This window comes from Leptodactylus fuscus, chromosome 2 (assembly GCF_031893055.1).
Source record: "Leptodactylus fuscus isolate aLepFus1 chromosome 2, aLepFus1.hap2, whole genome shotgun sequence".
NCBI lineage: Eukaryota > Metazoa > Chordata > Amphibia > Anura > Leptodactylidae > Leptodactylus > Leptodactylus fuscus.
This window is the reverse complement of record NC_134266.1, coordinates 138,765,828-138,786,162: the sequence shown is the minus strand read 5'-3', so window position 1 is coordinate 138,786,162 and position 20,335 is coordinate 138,765,828. Positions and strand designations below refer to the sequence as shown.

The 20,335-nt window shown below is 41.2% G+C and overlaps 1 protein-coding gene across 1 annotated transcript; it reads right to left on the bottom strand.

Moving 5' to 3' along the window:
* Positions 1 to 1,596: 1,596 nt before the first annotated feature.
* On the bottom strand, positions 1,597 to 14,144 carry PPIE (peptidylprolyl isomerase E). The gene is made up of 10 exons (XM_075262761.1): positions 14,102 to 14,144; positions 13,817 to 13,915; positions 10,537 to 10,580; positions 10,380 to 10,406; positions 7,394 to 7,475; positions 7,216 to 7,316; positions 6,934 to 7,057; positions 5,051 to 5,236; positions 2,815 to 2,957; positions 1,597 to 1,790 (listed from the first exon to the last, which is right to left on the bottom strand). The coding sequence occupies exons 1-10, from the start codon at positions 14,130 to 14,132 to the stop codon at positions 1,722 to 1,724; spliced, it is 906 nt and encodes a 301-aa protein (XP_075118862.1). The 5' UTR covers positions 14,133 to 14,144; the 3' UTR covers positions 1,597 to 1,721.
* Positions 14,145 to 20,335: the final 6,191 nt, after the last annotated feature.

The following is a 20,335-nucleotide window of genomic DNA, read 5'->3' as shown; positions in this document are numbered from 1 at the left end:
GGCAGCCCATCTTCACTGCATCTAGTTTTCGGTGGCATTACTCTCATATACCAAATGGGTTGGAATTGAAAAATTATGACTTGTGCCCATACACCCCAACGCTCTTATGGACCTTCTTACCTCCTTTTCCCTCATCTTGCTTTATCTCTACTGGGCCTTGTTAGGTTCGCTATATCCATTTGCATCACATGTAGCAGATGGTTTCCCTTAGCTTCTTGTTCAACCTCCTCTTCCCAGAGAATATGACCATGGTACGCGCCTGGTCTACTGTATGCTTAGTTAGACTTGCCTATATGATTAACCCTATCTCCTTGGAGCCCAGGCCGCTTATCTACCTCACCTCTACACTGGGTGGCTGCATTACCAACAGCTCATTCATTTTATATACTCTCTTTATGACAACCTAACAGTCACAATTCATACTCAAATTGAGAAACTAGGCAGAGTCAGCACCTCTATGAAGGGACTGATTTCCACCATATACCAAATTTTAGCCCTCCCTGAGGGTAGAGTCCTACAAACCCATTGCTCCTGCTGGGGAGCTGCCATGGGCAAATCTATATCTGCGGTGCAATGGGAGGTTATTTGGTCCCAAGCCTCAAAGTCCTCTACCTGTGTGACCTTCCGGGAAACACAATACAAACTGTTGATGCATTGGCATCACACTCCAATCCTGCATCACTTTCTGAACCCAACCAACCACTCTACGTTCTGGTATTGCTGCTCTTCAGTGGGCTCCTTCTATCACATATTCTGGGAATGCTTGCTGCTACAGGGATTTTGAGAGGAAGTTGAAGTGATAACGGATGCCCTCCTTATACAAAGGGTTCCCTTGAGCCCTTAGACCTACCTCTTGAATCTGTCTCCTAGAAATGTGGGGGAGGGGAAACCTTTAGATTTTCTCTACTTATGCACTGCTGCTAAAACTCTCATTGCACTGTAAGGATATTAAAAACCGAACACAGGGATAGAATTGTTAGCTCGCATGAAAGATTTTCATGGTCTGGAATATCTGACTGGTTGCGGAGGTAGCCAAGTCCACAGCATAGTAGCAATCGAAAGGCAGGATTCAGGAGGCGGCACTTGGAAGGCAGACAGTGGGAATCCGGAGCAGGTATGCAGATTCTGCCCTGCTATGGCAGGAGGTACTGGGGTACTTGACGAGGACAGTTGGGAGCTACGGTATGCCTATTCTCTTTCTCAGTCCTCATAAACTAGTACTGAAGGTGCTAACTAGGGCTTATTTTTGAAGTGGGGCTTTTATTTCAAGCCTACTCCAAAAATCCTGGAAAAATCAAACTAGGGCTTATTATCTTAGTAGGGCTTATTTTTGGAGAAACAGGGTAGATTACTAAAGGATTAAAATGCATGTAGTGCACCAGAGTTGTCTGCCAGCAACAGTTGCTTGAGCCATAAACTGAAAATCTGCAACGAAAGTCACATTTTCTGACAGGTTTTTGGAATTTTAATACAAGTGTTGAGAAGAATGTACTTTTGGGAAAGGTAAATGTGAATTAATCTAAACCTTTAAATATGACACAATAATACAATAGTTTGTATTTTTGTAACAAAGATCCATCATTGGACAAACCCAAGCTAGAAAACAAAATATTTATTTTTAACAAATGAATAATTTACAAAATGTTTTTATGAAGAATGTAAAGTCGTCTTGAAATATTTGTCTTGTTAGTGCGGTAGATGTGAGTATCCTTGCAAATACATCATACATATTCACCACAGTCTGATATGATTATTTTCTGTTTTGGTTTTCCATCCTTGTTCCCTTGAGCCTTTACCAAAATGAAAAAACAAAACAAAACATACAGGTCAATAATAGAATGCATGGAAAATATGAAAGATTTTGAAACTTTATACAAAATTTTTGGTAATTTTAAAAATTTTTCCATGTCATCTATATTTAAAAAATCCTAAAAATCTTGTAATTCCAACTTAAAATAATTTATGGTCCATCTCCAAGAGACATGAAGTCATAAACACAATATCTGGTGCAGACCCATTTCACTTCTATGGGAGAGTTTTCTAGGCATGTTCTGACCTGTGCAAAGGTTATTGCAAAAGAGGTAGGAGTAGAAAAGGGTGGGTTCACACTTCTGTTAATGTTCATTGCTCTTATCAGTCACAGGATGAGAGCAATGGACATTAACCAGCAGATGCAGACAGAGCCCTCTCCATCTTGTGTCCATGTACACTCACCCCAACATAAAACTACATGGCAGAAGAGAAAGATGATGGAAGAAAGCTTTTGACAGAAGGAAAAGATTTGCATCCAAGACTCAGCCTATGTCTATTACACTGCTACAGTTAATCTCTATCGCACTCAGGCTATGACTGACTACAGCAACGGACATTAACAACGGTAGTGTGAACCCAACCCAGGCTGTGAAATTCCCTATTGTGACTGGTAGATTCTGTGTCGTCAGTATATATGCATGATACCTGAGAAGTGAGGTGGCTGTTGCAAAGAATTCTACGGTATATAAAAATAAACTTGGCAGTTTCTTAAAGGAGTCCATCATATTAAACAGAATCATAACCCGACAGATGCTGTATGAGTATCTGAGTGTCTGATTGAAGTACAATAGTGTACTGTGCCATGCCTAGGGTGAGTTAGGGGCCCACCAGAGAGTCATCTGTTTACCTCTGGGCCAGTCCAAGCCTGATTACAGAGCACTAGAGGAAATAAAGCTGGGCCTTTACTGGTTGCTACGGGCTACAACATATAGTTTTCTATACTTAAAACGTAATTGCAAATAAATAAAGGAGCATTTGTGAAGGAAATTGGGCAACACTGACCTCCATCTGCCGTACAACATCTATTCCCTCCATCACCTCTCCAAACACAACATGTTTCCCATCAAGCCAGTCTGTCTTGTCGCATGTGATGAAGAATTGAGATCCATTTGTATTCTGACCAGAATTTGCCATAGACAGTAAACCTGTACAAAGACAGAAATTAAAGGTTAGAAACCAAACATTTAATCCTAGACTTGTACATCTAGAGCTGAACAGTCTAGAACTAAAGTAGCGTATTTTTCCGCATATAAAACGACTTTTTGACCCCTGAAAATTTTCTCCAAAGTCGGGAGTCTCTTATACGCCGGGCCTAGTCTCCAGGACTATCAGAGCACATCCCTCTGGCCGTTGTATCCTATTACTGGAGGCATCCTGAAAGCCTGGGGGATGGCAAAAAGAGAGCAGCGCTGTGCCAAGAAAAAACACACCTCCTTCAACTGTCTGGCCCGCCCCTCCTTTTCCCCTGTGTCGCTTCATTGCAGGAGCGAGATATGAAAGGCAGTGAAGGAGGGGCGGGCCAGATGGGTGAAGGAGGCGTGTTTTTAAGTTTGCTGAAAAAAACACGCCTCCTTCACCTGTCTGGCCCACCTCTCCTTCACTGCCTCTCAGATCTCGCTCCTGCAATGAAGCCACACAGGCAGTGAAGGAGGGGCGGGCCAGACGGGTGAAGGTGGTGTGTTTTCAAGTTTGCTTAGAAAACCACGCCTCCTTCACCCATCTGGCCCATCCATTTTTCTCTTTTTGCATAGCTTCACTGCAGGAGTGAGATCTGAAATTAGAGCTGATCCTATTTCTTTCTATAGTATTTCTTTTGACATCCACCACATTAGTTTAGACCCTGAATGCCTCCTAACAACAGAATGAAAAATACAGCATGTTGTGGGTGTCTCTTTCCATCCATGGATGCCAAACCTGTGCACAAAGTGCATCAAAATGTCATCAGTTATGTCCTGCTCCCACATAAAAGAATGGTTTGTGCTCAATTGATATATGTGACCCCAGCTTAATAGGTATCATAGATGGGTGTCCCACACTCAGGACCACCATTTATAAGCCAAAGTGGAAAGCTGCAAGCAAGCAGTGTATACATTATATGAAAGGCCACTTACATGAATGGCAATGTGTAATGCTAAGTTATTGTTTATATGTTTGATGACAACCAGCCTTTTCCTGCTAAGTACCTGCATGTCATAAGCTTTGAATTAAAATTTACCATATCGAAATCAATTCTGATGTTTTTGTTTTTTTTTACTTTTTACTGTATGTGCATTAGAAGAGAGGTAGTCTTATACAGCAGGTGCATCCCAAAGTCTATATTTTAACTGGAAAAGTTGGGGGTCGTCTTATACGCCCAGTCGTCTTATACGCCAGAAAATACCGTATACTATGTTGCTGTTCAAGTTTTTAATCTGCTTTTCAATCCTACCTAATTGAAATCACACCTCAAGAACAAAACAAGTGTGCATTCTTGAACTTCTGTTCATAGAATGAAAGCGTACTCCTTTATAAAATTAGCAACTTTTGGGGTTCCACAGCTCCTGGGAATGTAAGAGGTCTTCAAGAATAGCTGTTTCATTAATTTTTTTTTTTAAATGAATAGTTGAATGAAAGAAACTACTTAATATATCTTACCAGAGGAAACTAGTCCTCACTCATGTCTGATAAACTGCTCAATTCACTGAGAAATCTGTCTGCTCGGTGAAAACAGGTAGCGCTGACACACTGCTCAGATTACCTTGGCACTAATGGAGGGGGACTTGTCCTCAATTCTCCAGTCTCCCAGTGCTGTCAGGTCTGGCTTGTTTTGCCGGAAGTCCCCACTGCGATGTGACGTCCCTTTCCTTAGGCCGCTTAGCCCAAGTAAAGGACACAGGATGTCACAAGTAGTCACCAGACTACCACTGGGGAAAGGAAAGTATGTTTTTTTTTTTCTTTTCAGACTTTTCCCATGCTAATGTAAAAAAAAAAAAAAAAAAAAAAAAAAAAATCCTGGACATCTCCTTTAAACGATGCTATATGGATCGCCAAGAATCGCCTCAGATTGAGAAGACAGTCTCCATCTACAACCTGCTCAGAGATTATTTCATTTTAGACAGCCCGGCCACTTTGTATGTCAACACTAAAGGCTATTTCTTTTATTTTATAAATAATTTCATGTAATTAAAAAAATAAATAAATCTAGAAGTGAAAACTTATGCCACATCATTGTTACGATGTTCTTTCCAAGTTTACTTACCTGGACCCGTGTGCTTCAAAATGAAGTTCTCATCATCAAATTTCCGTCCATAGATGGATTTACCTCCAGTGCCATTGTGATTTGTGAAATCACCTCCTTGACACATGAACTGTGGGATAACTCTGTGAAAACTGCTTCCCTTGTAGCCAAAGCCCTTTTCGTGTGTACAAAGGCAGCGGAAATTTTCTGCAAGTTAGAAATAAAGATACATAAGCACAGTCTTGAGTCTGATATATTCTAAATAAAATATAACCTTTCACCAAGGCTATGTTCACAACTGTCGTGGAGTCTCTATTGCAGTGTGCGTAAAAAAAAAAAAAAAAAAGCTTCAATGCCAACTTTTAGGTCCTGGAGATTTAAAAGAATGGACAACTAATGGATCCCATTTAGTTAATGGAGTACGTCAGGCTCTGTATGTGTCCACTGTTGTAACAGTCTACCTGTTTGTTCTGGTCCTCCAGCAAAGCAGAACAAAAGATAGTCCAACGCTAATATAAACTTAGCGTTAAATGAACAGCTGAATGGTCTATAAATAATACTTGAGCCAACTGATTTCAAGCAGGTATGTAAACCCAGATTAAAGAGGACCTTTCATCAGATTGGGCACAGGCAGTGCTATATACTGCTGGAAAGCTGACAGTGCTATCAGTGACTGTCGGCTTTCCCGATCTGTGCCCCGGGTAAAGCGCTATCGGTCCTGGTACCGTAGCGCTTTACAGTCAGAAGGGCGTTTCTGACAGTTAGCCAGGACCGCCCTTCTGCCCAGCAGCGCCTATTGCGCTGTACAGTGTGAGTGGGGAGGAACGCCCCCTCCCTCTGCTCACACAGCTCATCCATAGACAAGTATTATCAGGAAAGGGAGGGGACGTTCCTCCCGGCTCTCACAGTACAGCGCGATAGGTGCTGCTGGGCAGAAGGGCGTCCCTGGCTAACTGTCAGAAACGCCCTTCTGACTGTAAAGCGCTACGGTACCGATAGCGCTTTACCCGGGGCACAGATCGGGAAAGCCAATAGTGCGCTGAATTCAGGGCACTGTCAGCTTTCCAGCAGTATATAGCACTGTCTGTGCCCAATCTGATGAAAGGTCCTCTTTAAAAAGGGTTTTCCAACTTAAAAGGCCAAAATACCTATTGATAGGGTACGCCACCAGCACCCCATTGATCAGCTGCTGAAGAGACTGCATCGTACACAAATGGCAACTTGCCATTGCCGTGATTTTGGTCATGTTGGTTATTACAATATTTGCAGTTTCGTTTGGACAGAACTAAAACTGTTATTTCGGGAGTGTCAATTCAGGGGAGGTTAGGAAACAACAACAAAAAAAAAAAAAAGAAAAAAAAAAAAAAAAAAAAAGTGTTATTTACTGCTCTTGTGCTCTAGAGCGTCTCCGTTCAGTGATTTTGGCTGATGTCATATGGTGTTGCGACACTTGCGTCAAAGCGTCACAACTGCCCCATTTTGAGGTCCCCGACGTCAGACAAAAGCCCCGAAGTCACCAGGGAGTCGCTCCATAGTGGTAAGTAACACTTATTTATGTTTTCTCACCTACCCTGGCCTCCTGCTTATTACCTGAAGAGACCCCAGAGTATAACAACAGATTCAGTTTGGTCCAAACGCATTTCATAGGGTTCGCCACTTAATCATACTGTAAAAGGGCACGGTTTAAAAGGGGAGTGATCAAAAGTGCCAGTAATCCTAATAGAACTACAATTCTGATTAATCTCGAATTTCATTTAAGGCATATTCACCCAGGCCTACTTGAAATCATCTTGTCTAGTTTGCCTTACCAATTCATGCGGTAAGAACAGGTGCAGTACATGATATTTGTGTCACCTCTACTTGTCACGCAGATAAACAATTCTATATTAGATTTTGACACTCACCTACTGTCATGGGGACAACATCTGCTCGTAACAAAAAGCGAATACGTCCAGCAGGCTTGTTACCAATTTTGATATCCATGTAGACCTGTGGGTTAGCTCGTACTTTTTTAAGAGGTGGTTCTCCCTGCATACATATAAAACAAATGACAGAAATATGACAAATTAGTAGTTAATTCACATGCACAAGTTAAACATTAAATGTTGCCCTATGTAACACTTTGTAACTAATATAACTGAAAGCTGTACTTTGTTATTGCGCTATGACTGCTAGAGGACCATTACCTCTTGTGCTGCAGGTTTGGGAGCTTCTGTCCCTTCAGCCTGTTCAGTCTCCTCCAGTGTTTTCCCAGAAAATTTTTTCAGCCAGTCATCATCCGACCAAACTACATTCCAAAAAAATATTACATTAAAATATGGAAATAAAGTACAAAACAATATGTTGAACATTAGTGAAACCCACCTGCCTTTGAAGATCCTTCTTTTAGTCTCATAGGTTTTGCAAGATTTACACGTATGGTTCTACCAAAAAGTTCAGATTCATTCTAGATATTTGAGAGAAAAAAAACAAAACTGTTATTAGTTTGAACAGGACACAAAAAAGTTATAATGCATGCTGCACAAGATTAACAGGAATTTAATTTACGCTCAATGTGGTCATGTCTTTGGCCTAAGGTTATAAGGAATTAAAAATTTTGCAGCGTTTTAAAGATTCTCTTTTAGTGTTAATAGTCATTTGTCTTCAGCAGTTAGCAATGGATACGATCATAAGTGCCAGAATTTGTCAAACTCAGCTATGACTTCTTTATCAGACAGGTTATTAGGCAGTGACACAATATGCCATAATAGGGACCAATCTGGCCACAACAAAAAAACCATGGGTGGTAGAAAGTTCCTGCAGTCGTGATCTTATCCACTGGCAAAAAACAAAAACTGTGACCTCTAAGATGATTAGGAAAAAAAAATAAAAATCTTTAAAAGTCTGCTTACATTTTAATTACTTAACACAAAGAAGATGAAGAAAAACAGCAGAACTCAAGTACCTCCAAGAAAACTTTTCATCTTATTTCTGGCTCTCAGCAGGGTAACTATATCGATATATACCTTACAGCAAATAACAGGCATGGCCATTTGACGTTCTCACACTTCTTCTGGCCCACGGTCTCTGAGGATGCACCATGACTACCCATAAATCTCAGAGGTCGTGTGAGTAATGACACAGCAATGTCCATAGGATCACGACACATCCTAGTCTCCAGGAAGGCTCAATGCACTGAACATAGTTCCCATACACACCCCATAGTTAGATTGCAGTATGCTAGGATCTGGACAGTGCGTTAGCCGTTGTCATGTTAACACATTCACAGGAATTTATTAAAACACATTTCTAATAAAACTCTATACAAAAGTTATATCTATTATACAAATACAGTTGGATCATTACAATCATTAAGACTAAAGGGGTCTCGGAGCATTGGTTTCCATTATCCATCTAACCGCATGTCTCAACAACTCTTGAGGGCTATCACCACCGTGTTTAAAAGGGGCTACAAATTCCTGTGAATGCGCTGTTATAACACTTAATGCACTGTCCAGATCCTGGCATTCTGTAGACCAATTATGTGGAGAGTATAGGATGGGCGTTCAGAGTGTGGACTCGTCATGTAGGCTAGGATGAGTCATGTGATCCTACAGATGTTGCTGCGTCATTACACATGCGATTGCTGAGATACATGGGTGGTCATGGCGGATCCTCAGAGAACCTGGGCTGGAAGAAACAAGAGAAACTATATATTTACCCTGCTAAGAGCTGGAAATTAAGATGGAAGGTTTTCTTGGAGATCCAAGAGTGTTGCTGTTTTTCTTCATCTTCTATGTGTTAATTATTGGTTTAAACGTTTTAGAGTAGCTGCATAGTGGATGTGATTATGGCTAATCCCACCCACACATTGTAAACAAATATCCTCAAGGACCACGCTGTGATTTTCAAAAACCGCTGTAGTTTTGCAAATTGGCGTAGGTCAATTATACCTACGGAAACGCTGGTGTTTTCTGTATAGGTATAATTGTAGCAGAAAGTCCACAGATGGAAAAAAAAAAAAAAAAAAACCCCAACTCTGCTGACTTTGCGAAAATCACTACACAGGAAAAACTGCAATGCGTTTCCTCTACGTTTTTTTGGCCTTAACCTAAGAGTGATTTAACAAGTCTACAATTTGTAAATAGTTCTTTTGGAGAATTGCTGATTAACTCAACTTTGTTATGTGGCTTTCTGAATAGAAAGCTTCAATGATAAATCAATGCCACAGCCACAAATACAAAGAGCACAGCACCACCTAGAGGATATAGAGATATATGAACCTAAAAACAATACATGCATTGATTTTAGTACTGGGTTGAGAAATGCTAATGATAGCGTCACCAGAAGTGGGACAAAATATAAACAAACCGAACAAAATGTATTAAAGTAGAACCTCCACAATAAAAAAAATAAAAATGTATTTTCTGGCCCATTAGAAAGGCACATGATATAAAATTGCAGTAAAGGTAATCTTCTTAAAGGTGGCTGTATTTCTGTATAATCAATTCTTTTCAGGTTAGGTAAGCAGCAATAAGACTCTGCAAATGAGACATCTTAAGTGTAGACTCCATTCATTCCTATGACGGATGCAAGTCATATAGGAATGAATGGAGAAACTGCCAACTGTGTGGACTGGGCATCTGACTCCTGGTCACATGACACTGTTGGCAATGGAGATCTGCCAGCCACAATTCCTGACAGTGTTTTTAACAGCTAATCGCTCTGGATCTGTAAGGGCTATTATCATCCTCCTGGTATTTTGAAGATGATATTGCAGAGATCATCTTAAACAGTCCTTACAAAAGGACTTCCGGATGTTTATCAGCATCCAGATCAGTGGCGTAACTAGGAACGGCGGGGCCCCGTGGTGAACTTTTGACACTGCACACAGTATTATCCCCAATAGTGTCCCCTGCAAACAGTATTATCCCCAATAGTGTCCCCTGCACACAGTATTATGTCCCACTCTGGACACCCATAAACAATTATTATACTCTGGGGTCTTTTCAGACCCCAGAGTATAATAATCGGACCCCGGGGGAATAAAAACATAAAAAACTACTGTTACTTACCTGTCCCCCGGCTCCTACACGGTCTTCTCCGCTGCTGTCCTTGTTCAATGACATCGGACGTCACATGACCCGGGACGCAGGCCCGGACGTCAGGAAGGAGGCCTGGCAGGATTGTGGAGAGATAAGTAACAGTGTTTTTTATGTTTCTTACCTCTCCCGGTCCGCCAATCATTATACTCATTATAGGTGGATATGGTTTATATCAATACACCAGTGAGACACATGTAATCCTCACACTGCTTTCAAGAAATAAAGGTTAAAAAAAAAAAAAAAAAAGAAAAAAAAGCAGACAATACCATGTTATCAATAGCTGCAGCCGCATCCTGAAAGAAAAAAAAAAAAAAAAAAAAGTTAAGGTTGTACTTACATACAACAATTCCTGGTAGCTTTATCACATACAAAAGCAGCTCAAATTATTTGGTTGAGAAATGGGGGAAAAGTGATTCAACTAACCTCTGGAAGCTCAAATTCAACAAAAGCAAATCCTCTGTGTTTTTCTGTAAATAAATAAAATAAATAAACAAACATACGGTAAATAGCAAATGGAAAAAGTAAAAAGAATACACTGCCAACCAAGGAGCATTCAGGGTAATACAGGTATGATTAACTTCACACTATCATAGGCTGCCTGTTGCTCTGGTCTGTGGATAACAGCAATCGACATTAATGTTAAGGCCCCACGATGTGGAAAGACTGCTTTTTTTGTTGCAGTTGCTGCTTTTTTTGAGCCAAAGCCAAGAATGGTTAAAAAAGGATTAGAAAATATATAGACAGTACTTATATCTCTGCCTTCTGCTCAATCCACTCCTGGCTTTGGCTCAAAAAATCACAGCAAAATCTGCAACAAAAAAACATTGCGCTTCAACATCGGGCCTCACCCTAAAGCAAGTTTAACATCTCCCTAACTCTATTAAATTGCCTTCATAGGGTTAGAGATGATGTAAAGGCACGGTTCACACCTGCGTTTGGGGAATCCGCTCCCCTCTCTACATGAAATATGTGGAGAGAAAAGCACTGCAAGCAGCACTTTTCGCTCCGCATTTATCGTGTGGAAACCACAGAGACCTCATTATATTCTATGGGGTCCGCAGGCTTCCTAAGGTAACTGCTTTTTTTATACGGATTAGGTTTCCATTCGGGGGGAGAAGTGGAAACCCAAACACAGATATGAACCTAGCCATACAGCAGTAAATATGATACCTTTGTTACAATTGTCAGCTTCATGCATGTTTGAATCTGTATGAAAACTAGGCAGTTGGTGAACTAAGGTAATTGCCTCAAGTACTGAAGCTCTACCATTCCCATTCTCATGCCCTGATCAAAGGGAGTTCATAGTTCCACTGCTCTGACGTCAAGAACTCTGTCGGTGATAACATGTGCATGCACAGTAAACTAATACTAGCCAAGGAACATTTCATTTGAAAACAGTAGAGCAGTAAATTATTTTAACAAATGGGTTAAAAGCCCCAAAGTCGCTTCCTTATGAAGAAGAAGCCTCAAAAAACTGAATGAAATGACAGAGAAACGTGGATTCATCTGCATCATGGGGCATTGATGCCTATTTTTTTGTGGTTTGTTACTGCCTTTCTTTCCTGAATTAGAGGAGCTTTCCTTGCTTACCCCTCATCTTGTCTTCACTCCAATAGAATGGATGAAATCTCTAACTATTATTGGAAAATGCATCAAGTTTATGCAAAGACACAGTATTTATGGCGTTGACCCTTTTTACTTCTACAACTCGCCTTGACATGATGGATATCAGCTTTTTGGACCGGATCATGACTTATGCCAACCCATTCTTGTCTAATCAGTGCTTGGAATTTCACACCAAACTGTTCTTGGATTGTTGGAAGAAATTGCTCTTGGAGAATGTTTAGATACCATTCTTTATTCAAGGAAGTGTTAGGCAAAATGCCTGGAAAACCCCTTTAAGTCCTGGGTTTAAAACCAGTAAGGGCTAGTTCACACGGGGGCAAAGAGGCTGATTTTGACAGCGGATTTCGCTTCAAAATCAGCCCCTTTACAATAGTGGTCTATGTAGACTGCTAGCTTTTTTTTCTGCTAGCAGTCTTCATAGACCACTATTGTAAAGGGGCTGATTTTGAAGCGAAATCCGCTGTCAAAATCAGCCTCTTTGCCCCCCTGTGAACTAGCCCTCAAGATCATCATCTGCAAGGAGTTTGAAAGGGTTTCCTCCTAAACTTCAAAGCCATAGTTATAGGGAGTTTAGATTAGAAGCTCTATATGGGACAGTGTTTACTATCTATAAAGTGCAGCAGAATATGATGGCGCTAGTAAATTAGTATCAGTGCATTCCTCTGTATTGAGTGTTGCTATCTCTAGGTCAGATTTCCTTCCTCTTCTTAGGCTGCTTTCATACGGAGTAACGCTCCGCTCATTCTGACACGTAAACACGTGTCAGTGAGCACAGTAAAACAGAATCCCATTGACTTCAATGGGTTCGGTCTTACGTGTGCTACCCATTGAACTCAATGGGAGGCTTTTTTACCTATTGCATTCAATGTGATGTGCACGTGTTTACATGTCAGAATGAGCGGAGCGTTACTTCGTATGAAAGCAGCCTTAGGCAGAGTTCAGATGGGGTATTTAGGACCAGAATTTGACGTGGAGGCCGCCTCAGGTTCCAGTCCAAAATACGGGTTGCCGCAACTCCGATCCAGATTAGGCCCGAATGAATGGGCCTAGTTGGGAAGAATGAGCAAGTCGCTTCTTTTTTTCCGGGAGCCGGAACAAACGGCTCCTGGAGAAAAGAACTGACTGGCTTCCTTTGATTTCAATCCGAATCTGCTTCAAAATTCTGACCAAAATACCCCGTGTGAACACAGCCTTAAGGTTTATGGACATTGTGAATCACTTTTGAATAGTTTCTGTTATAGCCACTGGCATTCTATTTCCTTTGTCCAGCGTCTGTAGACCTGAGCCTGCCGTATGTAAACACTGAAGCCTTGCTCAGGTCTGTACATGGCAAACCTCTCCCTCTCAGCGATTATATAGCCGAGCTTTAGAGCAATCAGGAGGCAGGGAATGTCATGGAGGTGCAGTGGCTGAGCGAACAAGCAGGTGAAGATGTGCATAACATAGCAGATCACAGAAAACATCCTAGTTGGAGAATATTTAGCTTACTTCGGATTTATAACTGTTTCTTCAGTTGTATGTCCACTGTGACTAAAAACTAAACTGCAAGTGATGTTTTCTGTTGAGCAGTGTGATAAATATATTGTTCCCTTAATCAGATGATAGTAATTTATGATGCTGTGTGTTCTAGCATGTTTGTAGAAAGTGGGGGTACTGTCTTATACACGATTTGAGACATTCCCAGTAGTCCTACAATCAGACTGGAACTCACAGCATCGTGGATTGCTATAATGTTGAGTTTATCAGTCCCTTTCTTTTAAAAAAAATAAAAAATTATACCACCCCACCGCTAATAGTAATAGATGTGACGTTTTACCCCCATTGTGAATGTAGCTGCAGTGAACACAGGTGCACTCTTGCTGCCATTCATTTCAAGAGAAGAGCTGGAAACAGTACAGCTGGAACATTTGAATTGAATAAAGTAAGATAGTGGACAAACAAAGTAGTTTTGCTAAAGCAGTGTATTTAGGAAAAGTCTTACATCCACATTAACAAGCAGTATAGATAGGATCCTTGTGATGGGACAACCCTTTTAAGTCAATCTTGGTTAGTACACTCGCTGGATGTTGTTACTCACCAGTTTCATAGTCCAGCGGGATCTGAATATCTGTGATGTCTCCGAAGGGGATGAACGCTGCGTGCAAGATTTTCTCATCCACCTCCTCAGCCAAGCCGCCTGTAATACAGAGGGAACAGTTGTAATGTAAGTAGAGCCCTGACTACGAACAGCTCGCAGAGAAACCATTCTGTCCTCTCTATACCGCTGCTAGCAGCAACTTCCAGTGCAAGTCTATATCAACACGTCCGTCTAAACTGAGCCCAATATCGTGCGGTTCGCTCAGTCACATGCACTGCTACTAACCTACGTACAGCACTCGCTTGGTGGCCGCCATCTTGTACGGAATTTACCTTTACCCTTTGACGTCAGTAGCGTGCGCGCGCATGAAGTCTACCGACCCCTAGAGGGGAGAATGCGCCTAGCGGGGTACGATAGAGATGGCCGAGACAGGGATTTTGCGCTTGTTTGCGCTCCTCATGCGCTTGAATAGTACATTTTATGTCTCATAGTGTTGACTTGTTGAGCTTTGATATCGAGTAAAATGTATTCTATTCACTCGTTTCCTAGATATAGTCATTGTGGACGAGCAGTATGGTTGACTTAGGTGTAGTCATCCACCAGCCTTCTGGTTAGTCTCTGTGCTTGGTTATGCTTGTGCAGTAAAGTAGTGTAGTGTTTGTAGGAACATATAGTTTATGTACTAACATTTTTTATATAAACCCTTCTAGAAATACAAGTGTTGTCCTTGAAACATCCAATATGCCATCATTGCAAGCCAAAACTGACTCCCATAGGAGGAATGTTAACGTACCCCAAAAGGCGCAGTGTGTAAAAAATAAATAAATAAAACAAAGTGACAGGAAAAACCTCTATCCACATCACAGGCAATACAATAATAAATGACACCTAGGTAATAATTACTATTGCAGAGAGGGAAAACTATTTAACCCCTTAATGACCAGGCCATTTTTTTGGTTTCGCATTTTCGTTTTTCCCTCCTCACATTTCAAGAGCCATAACTTTTTAATTTTTCAGTTCACAGAGTCACATGATAGCTTATTGTTTGCGGGACAAATCGTACTTTGTAATGGCACCATTCAATATGCTGTGCAATGTACTAGGAAGCTGGAAAAAAATTCAGAATGAGGTGCAATTGGCAAAAAAATGCATTTGCGCCATTTTCAAAGGGGTTTAATTTTTACAGCGTTCACTGTTTGGTACAAATGACATGTTACCTGTGTTCTACGTGTCAGTACGAACACGGTGATACCAAATTTATATAGTATTTGAAATGTTATGATACTTTTTAAAAAATGAAAAACTTTGCAAAATAGAAAAATTTGTGTCGTCATGTTCTGACACCTGTAACTTTTTCATATTTCCATGTATGGAGCTGGTAGCGGTGTCTTTTTATGCGGGACAAGATGACGTTTCTATTGATACCATTTGGGGAAAGATCTGATGGTTTGATCACTTTTTATTCAATTTTTTATAGGAAGCAAAGTGTTGAAAAAAACGCTATTTGGCTATTTTTAATTTTTTTGCCGCTACGCCGTTCATAGTATGGGATAAATGTTTTAATATTTTAATAGTTCGGGCATTTTGGAGTGCGGGAATACCTAATATGTTTAATGTTCTTTATTTACTTTTATATCTGATCTAGGGAAAGGGGGGTGATTTGAACTTTTATATTTTAAAAAATGTTTTTAATAGTTTTAAAAACTTTTTTTTTCTTCTTTTATATTTATGATGAGACCCCTTAGGTACCTTGAAACCTAGGGGGTCTGATCGCTCATACTATTCACTGCAATACTACTGTATTGCAGTGAATAGCAAAATCCCAGCACTTCTATTAGACTAATTAGAACTAATGCAGGGACAAGCCTGGAAGCCTTCAATAGGCTTCCGGCTGTCATAGCAACCGATCACCGCCCTGCTGTGACGTTCAGGAGGGCGGAAAATGGTGGCGCCCGTGCCGTCTGCACCGTTTACACGCTGCGGTCGCGTTTGACCGCAGTTTGTAAAGGGTTAACAGCAGCGATCGGCTCGGGCACCGACCGCTGCTGTTAGTGGCAGGTCCTGGCTGTATTATACATCCCCATGCCACCCATGCAGTAATAGTACGTCATGGGTCGCTAAGGGGGATTCTATCATTGGATTTTTGTAGTTTTAACATCACCACATAGGAATAGCCTTTATAAAGGCTATTCATCTCCTACCTTTATTTCCACTGTCCTCCCCGCCATTTTCATGTTATTCCCTGTTTTTGGTTTATGTTAATGAAGCTGAGAAAGCACAGGGGCGTTCCCCCTTCATCAGCCCCCACAACACCGCCTATTTGTATTTTCATCAAACCCCCTGCTCCGTTTGACCTCTTCGCATGTCAAAAGCCAACGTTATCTTCAGGATCGAAATCCCACGCGTGCGCAGTCAGCTCTGCCTCTTCAGGTTCAGGCAGAGCCGACAGCACATGCTCTGCCCGCCATCTTGATTCGATAACTAAACGAGTGTAACATGCAGGCACAGTACTCCATATACTTCTTACACCTCTCAACTGGAACTTTGGTCTACTTTTCTTTCAACGTTCTGTCACCAGTTTTATGTTGTAAACATACATTGGGGCTGTGGTGGAGGTCATTGCCTCTACATCGGTAGTTGTTTCTTATTTTGCTGCCATATCTATCCTTAAGTGAGGCTGAACAATTTAGGGCTCGGTCACATCTGCACCCGGTCTCCGTTCATGCAGGTTTCCGTTTCCTGCACAAAACTGAGCGGGAGACGGAAAGATGTCCGGCCGTGAGCGCCGGTGAGTGTTTTATGCTCTCCGCTGCGAAACAGTTTTTTTTTTAAAATCGGACACAGAGTCGGACATGCAGTACTGTGTCCGGTTTAAAAAAAAAAAGTTTTCGCGGCGGAGAGCATAAAACGCTCACCGGCACACACAGCCGGACCCGGTCTGACAGCTTTCAGTCTTCTGCATGCAGAAGACGGAAAGCTCAGAACGGACTCCGGGCGCTAGTGTGAACCTAGTATTAGTAGGAAAGTATCAAAAGAAAAAAAAGTTACAAATAAAAAGTATAAAATATAAGTTAAGCCACCTTTTGATTAAAAAAAATAAAAAAAAAATACAAACAAAACATTTTGGGAACTCCCATGTGCATATAAATCTGTACTATCCAAAAATATAGTGTCTGTTATCCTCTACGGTGAAGGCCTCCCTGCAAATAAAGAGCCCCTACATAGCTCTGTCAACAGAAGAAGAAAAAAGCCCTCTAATAACTGGTGACCGTTAAAGTTATACTGAGCATCAACAGCCAGTCCACTCTGCATCCTTATTGGATTCCCCCCCCACCACCACCACCAAGAGGTTTAACCCCTAAGAGACAGCCTAAGGGTCCATTCACACAGAGTAACGTGCCGCGTGACCCGGCAAGTATACGGAGTGTGAGATTTTGAGTGCCGTAAAAGCTCCCATTGATTTCAATGGGAGCCTGGATCGTATACACCACGTTATTTAAAATCACGCGGCATATACGATCCAGGTGTTAAAGGAGAAAATGCATCTGGCAGTTTATCATGAAATTTCTCCCGTGCACAGAAATCCCCCACATGTGGGTGTAAACTGATTTTTGGGCAGACGGCAGTACACGAAAGGGAGGGAGCGACACTGGGGGTATGAAAAGCAGATTGTGCTGGAATAGTTTTAATGCGCCATGACTCATTTGCAGAGTCCTTAGAGTGCCAAAACAATGGAAACCCCCCAAAAAGTGACCCCATTTTAGAAATTACACCTCTCACAGAATTCATCAAGGGAGTATAGTCAGCATTTTGACCCTACAGCCGTTTCACAGATTTTTACTAACATTGGAATGTGTAAATAAAAAACGACTAAAATATCACTTTATCCCCAAAGTTTTCATTTGCACCAGGGGTTAAAGAAGAAAAAGGCCCCCCCAGTTTGTTAGACAATTTCTCCTGAACACGGAAATCCCCCATATGTGGTCATAATCTGCTGTATGGGTACATGGCGGGGCTCAGAATGGAAAGAGCGCTATTTGGCTTTTGGAGGGAAGATTTGCAGACATGTCTCATTTGCAGAGCCCCTAAAGTACCAATACAGTGGAAACCCCCTATAAGTGACCCCATTTTGGAAACTACACCCCTCATAGAATTTATCTAGGGGTAGAGTGAGCATTTTGACCTCACAGCTGTTTCACAGATTTTATTAACATTGGGACGTCAAAATGAAAAATTACTTTTTTTGCCAATAAATTGTCCATTTAGTGCCATATTTTTTAATTTTTGCAAGTCGTTAAAGAATTAAAAGCCCCCCACAGTTTGTTACACAATTTTTCCTGAACACAGCAATACTCCATATGTGGCCATAATCTGCTGTATGGGAGCATGGTGGGGCTCAGAATGGAAAGAGCACTATTTGGCTTTTGGAGGGCAAATTTTCCTGGAATAGTTTTGAGGTGCCATGTTGCATTTGCTGAGCCCCTAAAGTATCAATACAATAGAAACCCCTCAAAAGTGACCCCATTTTAGAAACTACACCCATCAAGGATGTATCAAGGAGTATTATCATTTTGAGACTTTAAAAATTTTAATTTTTGGGAAGCATTTTAAGAAATATGCCATTTCGGTGCCCAATATGTTGCACCCACTTTGTGTTGTCAGAGACCTGGACTCCTAAAACTATTAAGTGGGCCATCCCGAGGGGCAAAAAAATTATATATGTGGTGTAAACTGCTGCTCTGGCACACAGCAGGGCTCGGAAGGGAAGGGACACTGCGCTTTTTAGCTTTTGGGGTACAGATTTAGAGGGACTTTCCGGGGGCCATGTTTTTGTAGAGCGCTGGATTAGTGGAGTCACTCTCGGGGTCACTTCTGGTGTCTTTTCGCTCATAGGCTGTATCTGGGGTGTCTGCCAATATCCGCTCGCACAGCTTATATATTCCTTTCCTGACGCAGCCAGTTGTGTTCTAATAATTTGGCAATTTTTTTTTTGTCCTCACATTGCTAGAGGCTATATTTCCTTTATTTTTCTGGTGACGTGGCCATATAAGGGCTTGTTGTTTGCGGGATGTGATGCATTTTGTAATGACACCATTTTTGGGTGCCTACAACTTGAATACATTTTACAGGAGGAAGGGGGGGGGGGGTAGAGGGTTGTTAGTAATTGGTAGAAACAATGTAAACATTCTAGGTTCTTATCAGTTCTCAGGTCAGTGATTTCTGTAAAATGACAAAACCATGTGACAAATTTAGCCCCCTCTCCAGTGTTTGAAGCAGGGTCATAAATTTACACTCATAAATGTGTTGTTCTTTCTTTGATTTGAAATTCACTCTTAAAGCCAAAATTTTCATGTGATCGGTGATATGATCATTATTGCAGAAATGTTTTGATACGGGAAGGTCCAGTCTTTCTTCTATAATTGTATGGCGAAGTGAATTCATACGCATTCTAAGCTGCTGTCCGGTCTCTCCAACATACAGATTTTCAGTGGAACATTTGGTGCACATTATCAAATACACATCGTTTTATGTCATTTTACAGGAATCACTGACCTGAGACCTGATAAGAACCTAGAATGCTTACATTGTTTCTACCAATTACTAACAACCCTCTACCCCCCTTCCTCCTGGAATTCTATGCCTATGTGCCCTTTTTGTATATAAATATGCATCCTTCAGAAATGGTTTTAAATTTACTTGATAAAGGAACCGAGTGTTCCGAAACGTTGTAATCTGTCATTATTAGTTAGCCATTAAAAAGGTATCAACTACTGACTAACAAAGTTTTTTATATAATCCTGTATTATGCAATGTGAGACACAGCATGCATGTGTCTCCAGTGCATAACAGGAAGTGAGCTGTGCAGATTGAATTTAACAGCGCAAAATCCTTTGTTTACGGTGTCATGTTTGACCATCGCAAACAAAGTGTTAAAACCTCCGATCAGTAAAAGAACCGACCAGAGGTTCTGGAAATGGATAATAGCTGTCAGTGACAGCTATCACCCGGTTCTGATTACACCCGCTCAATTGCCTTGATGTAGTATTACCTCATGGTACGCCCATGAGGTAATAGTACGTCAAAGGTCGCTAAGGGGTTAAACTTGCAATGATTAAATTGCTTGTTCCATAGACTGCAATACAACTGTATTGCAGAATACCTATAAAAAACAAACTATTGGGCCCAGCTACTGGCAAGCCTCCTTAGTCATTTGCCTAAGACTGTCTCAGGCATCATACGACTCCTGGGATCTCACTGCACTAGCATCTAACCATAAGAAGCACGGCTCAGTCTGAAGGGGGGAATTTGGGGTCTTTATATGTACTAAAACAACAGAGACCTGGATTTATGGCATCCACATTGTTTGAGCAGTGCCAAAGGTGCCAGGTGCTCAAATGACTGGATAAGTCTCATGCATATGAATACACATGGGTTTTTTTCAAGGCATAATTTCACAGAGGTTATTGTGATCTGTGTTGCCAAATATGTAAAATGCACCAGAAGTTAATTAGGATTTAT

Excerpts from the sequence above, each read along its gene's own strand:
- PPIE (XM_075262761.1), bottom strand. The coding sequence starts at position 14,132 with ATGGCGGCCACCAAGCGAGTGCTGTACGTAG. Across the intron at positions 10,407-10,536 it reads TTGAATTTGAGCTTCCAGAG|GATGCGGCTGCAGCTATTGA; the intron begins GTTAGTTGAATC and ends TTTTTCTTTCAG. Across the intron at positions 7,317-7,393 it reads AGAAGGATCTTCAAAGGCAG|TTTGGTCGGATGATGACTGG; the intron begins GTGGGTTTCACT and ends TTTGGAATGTAG.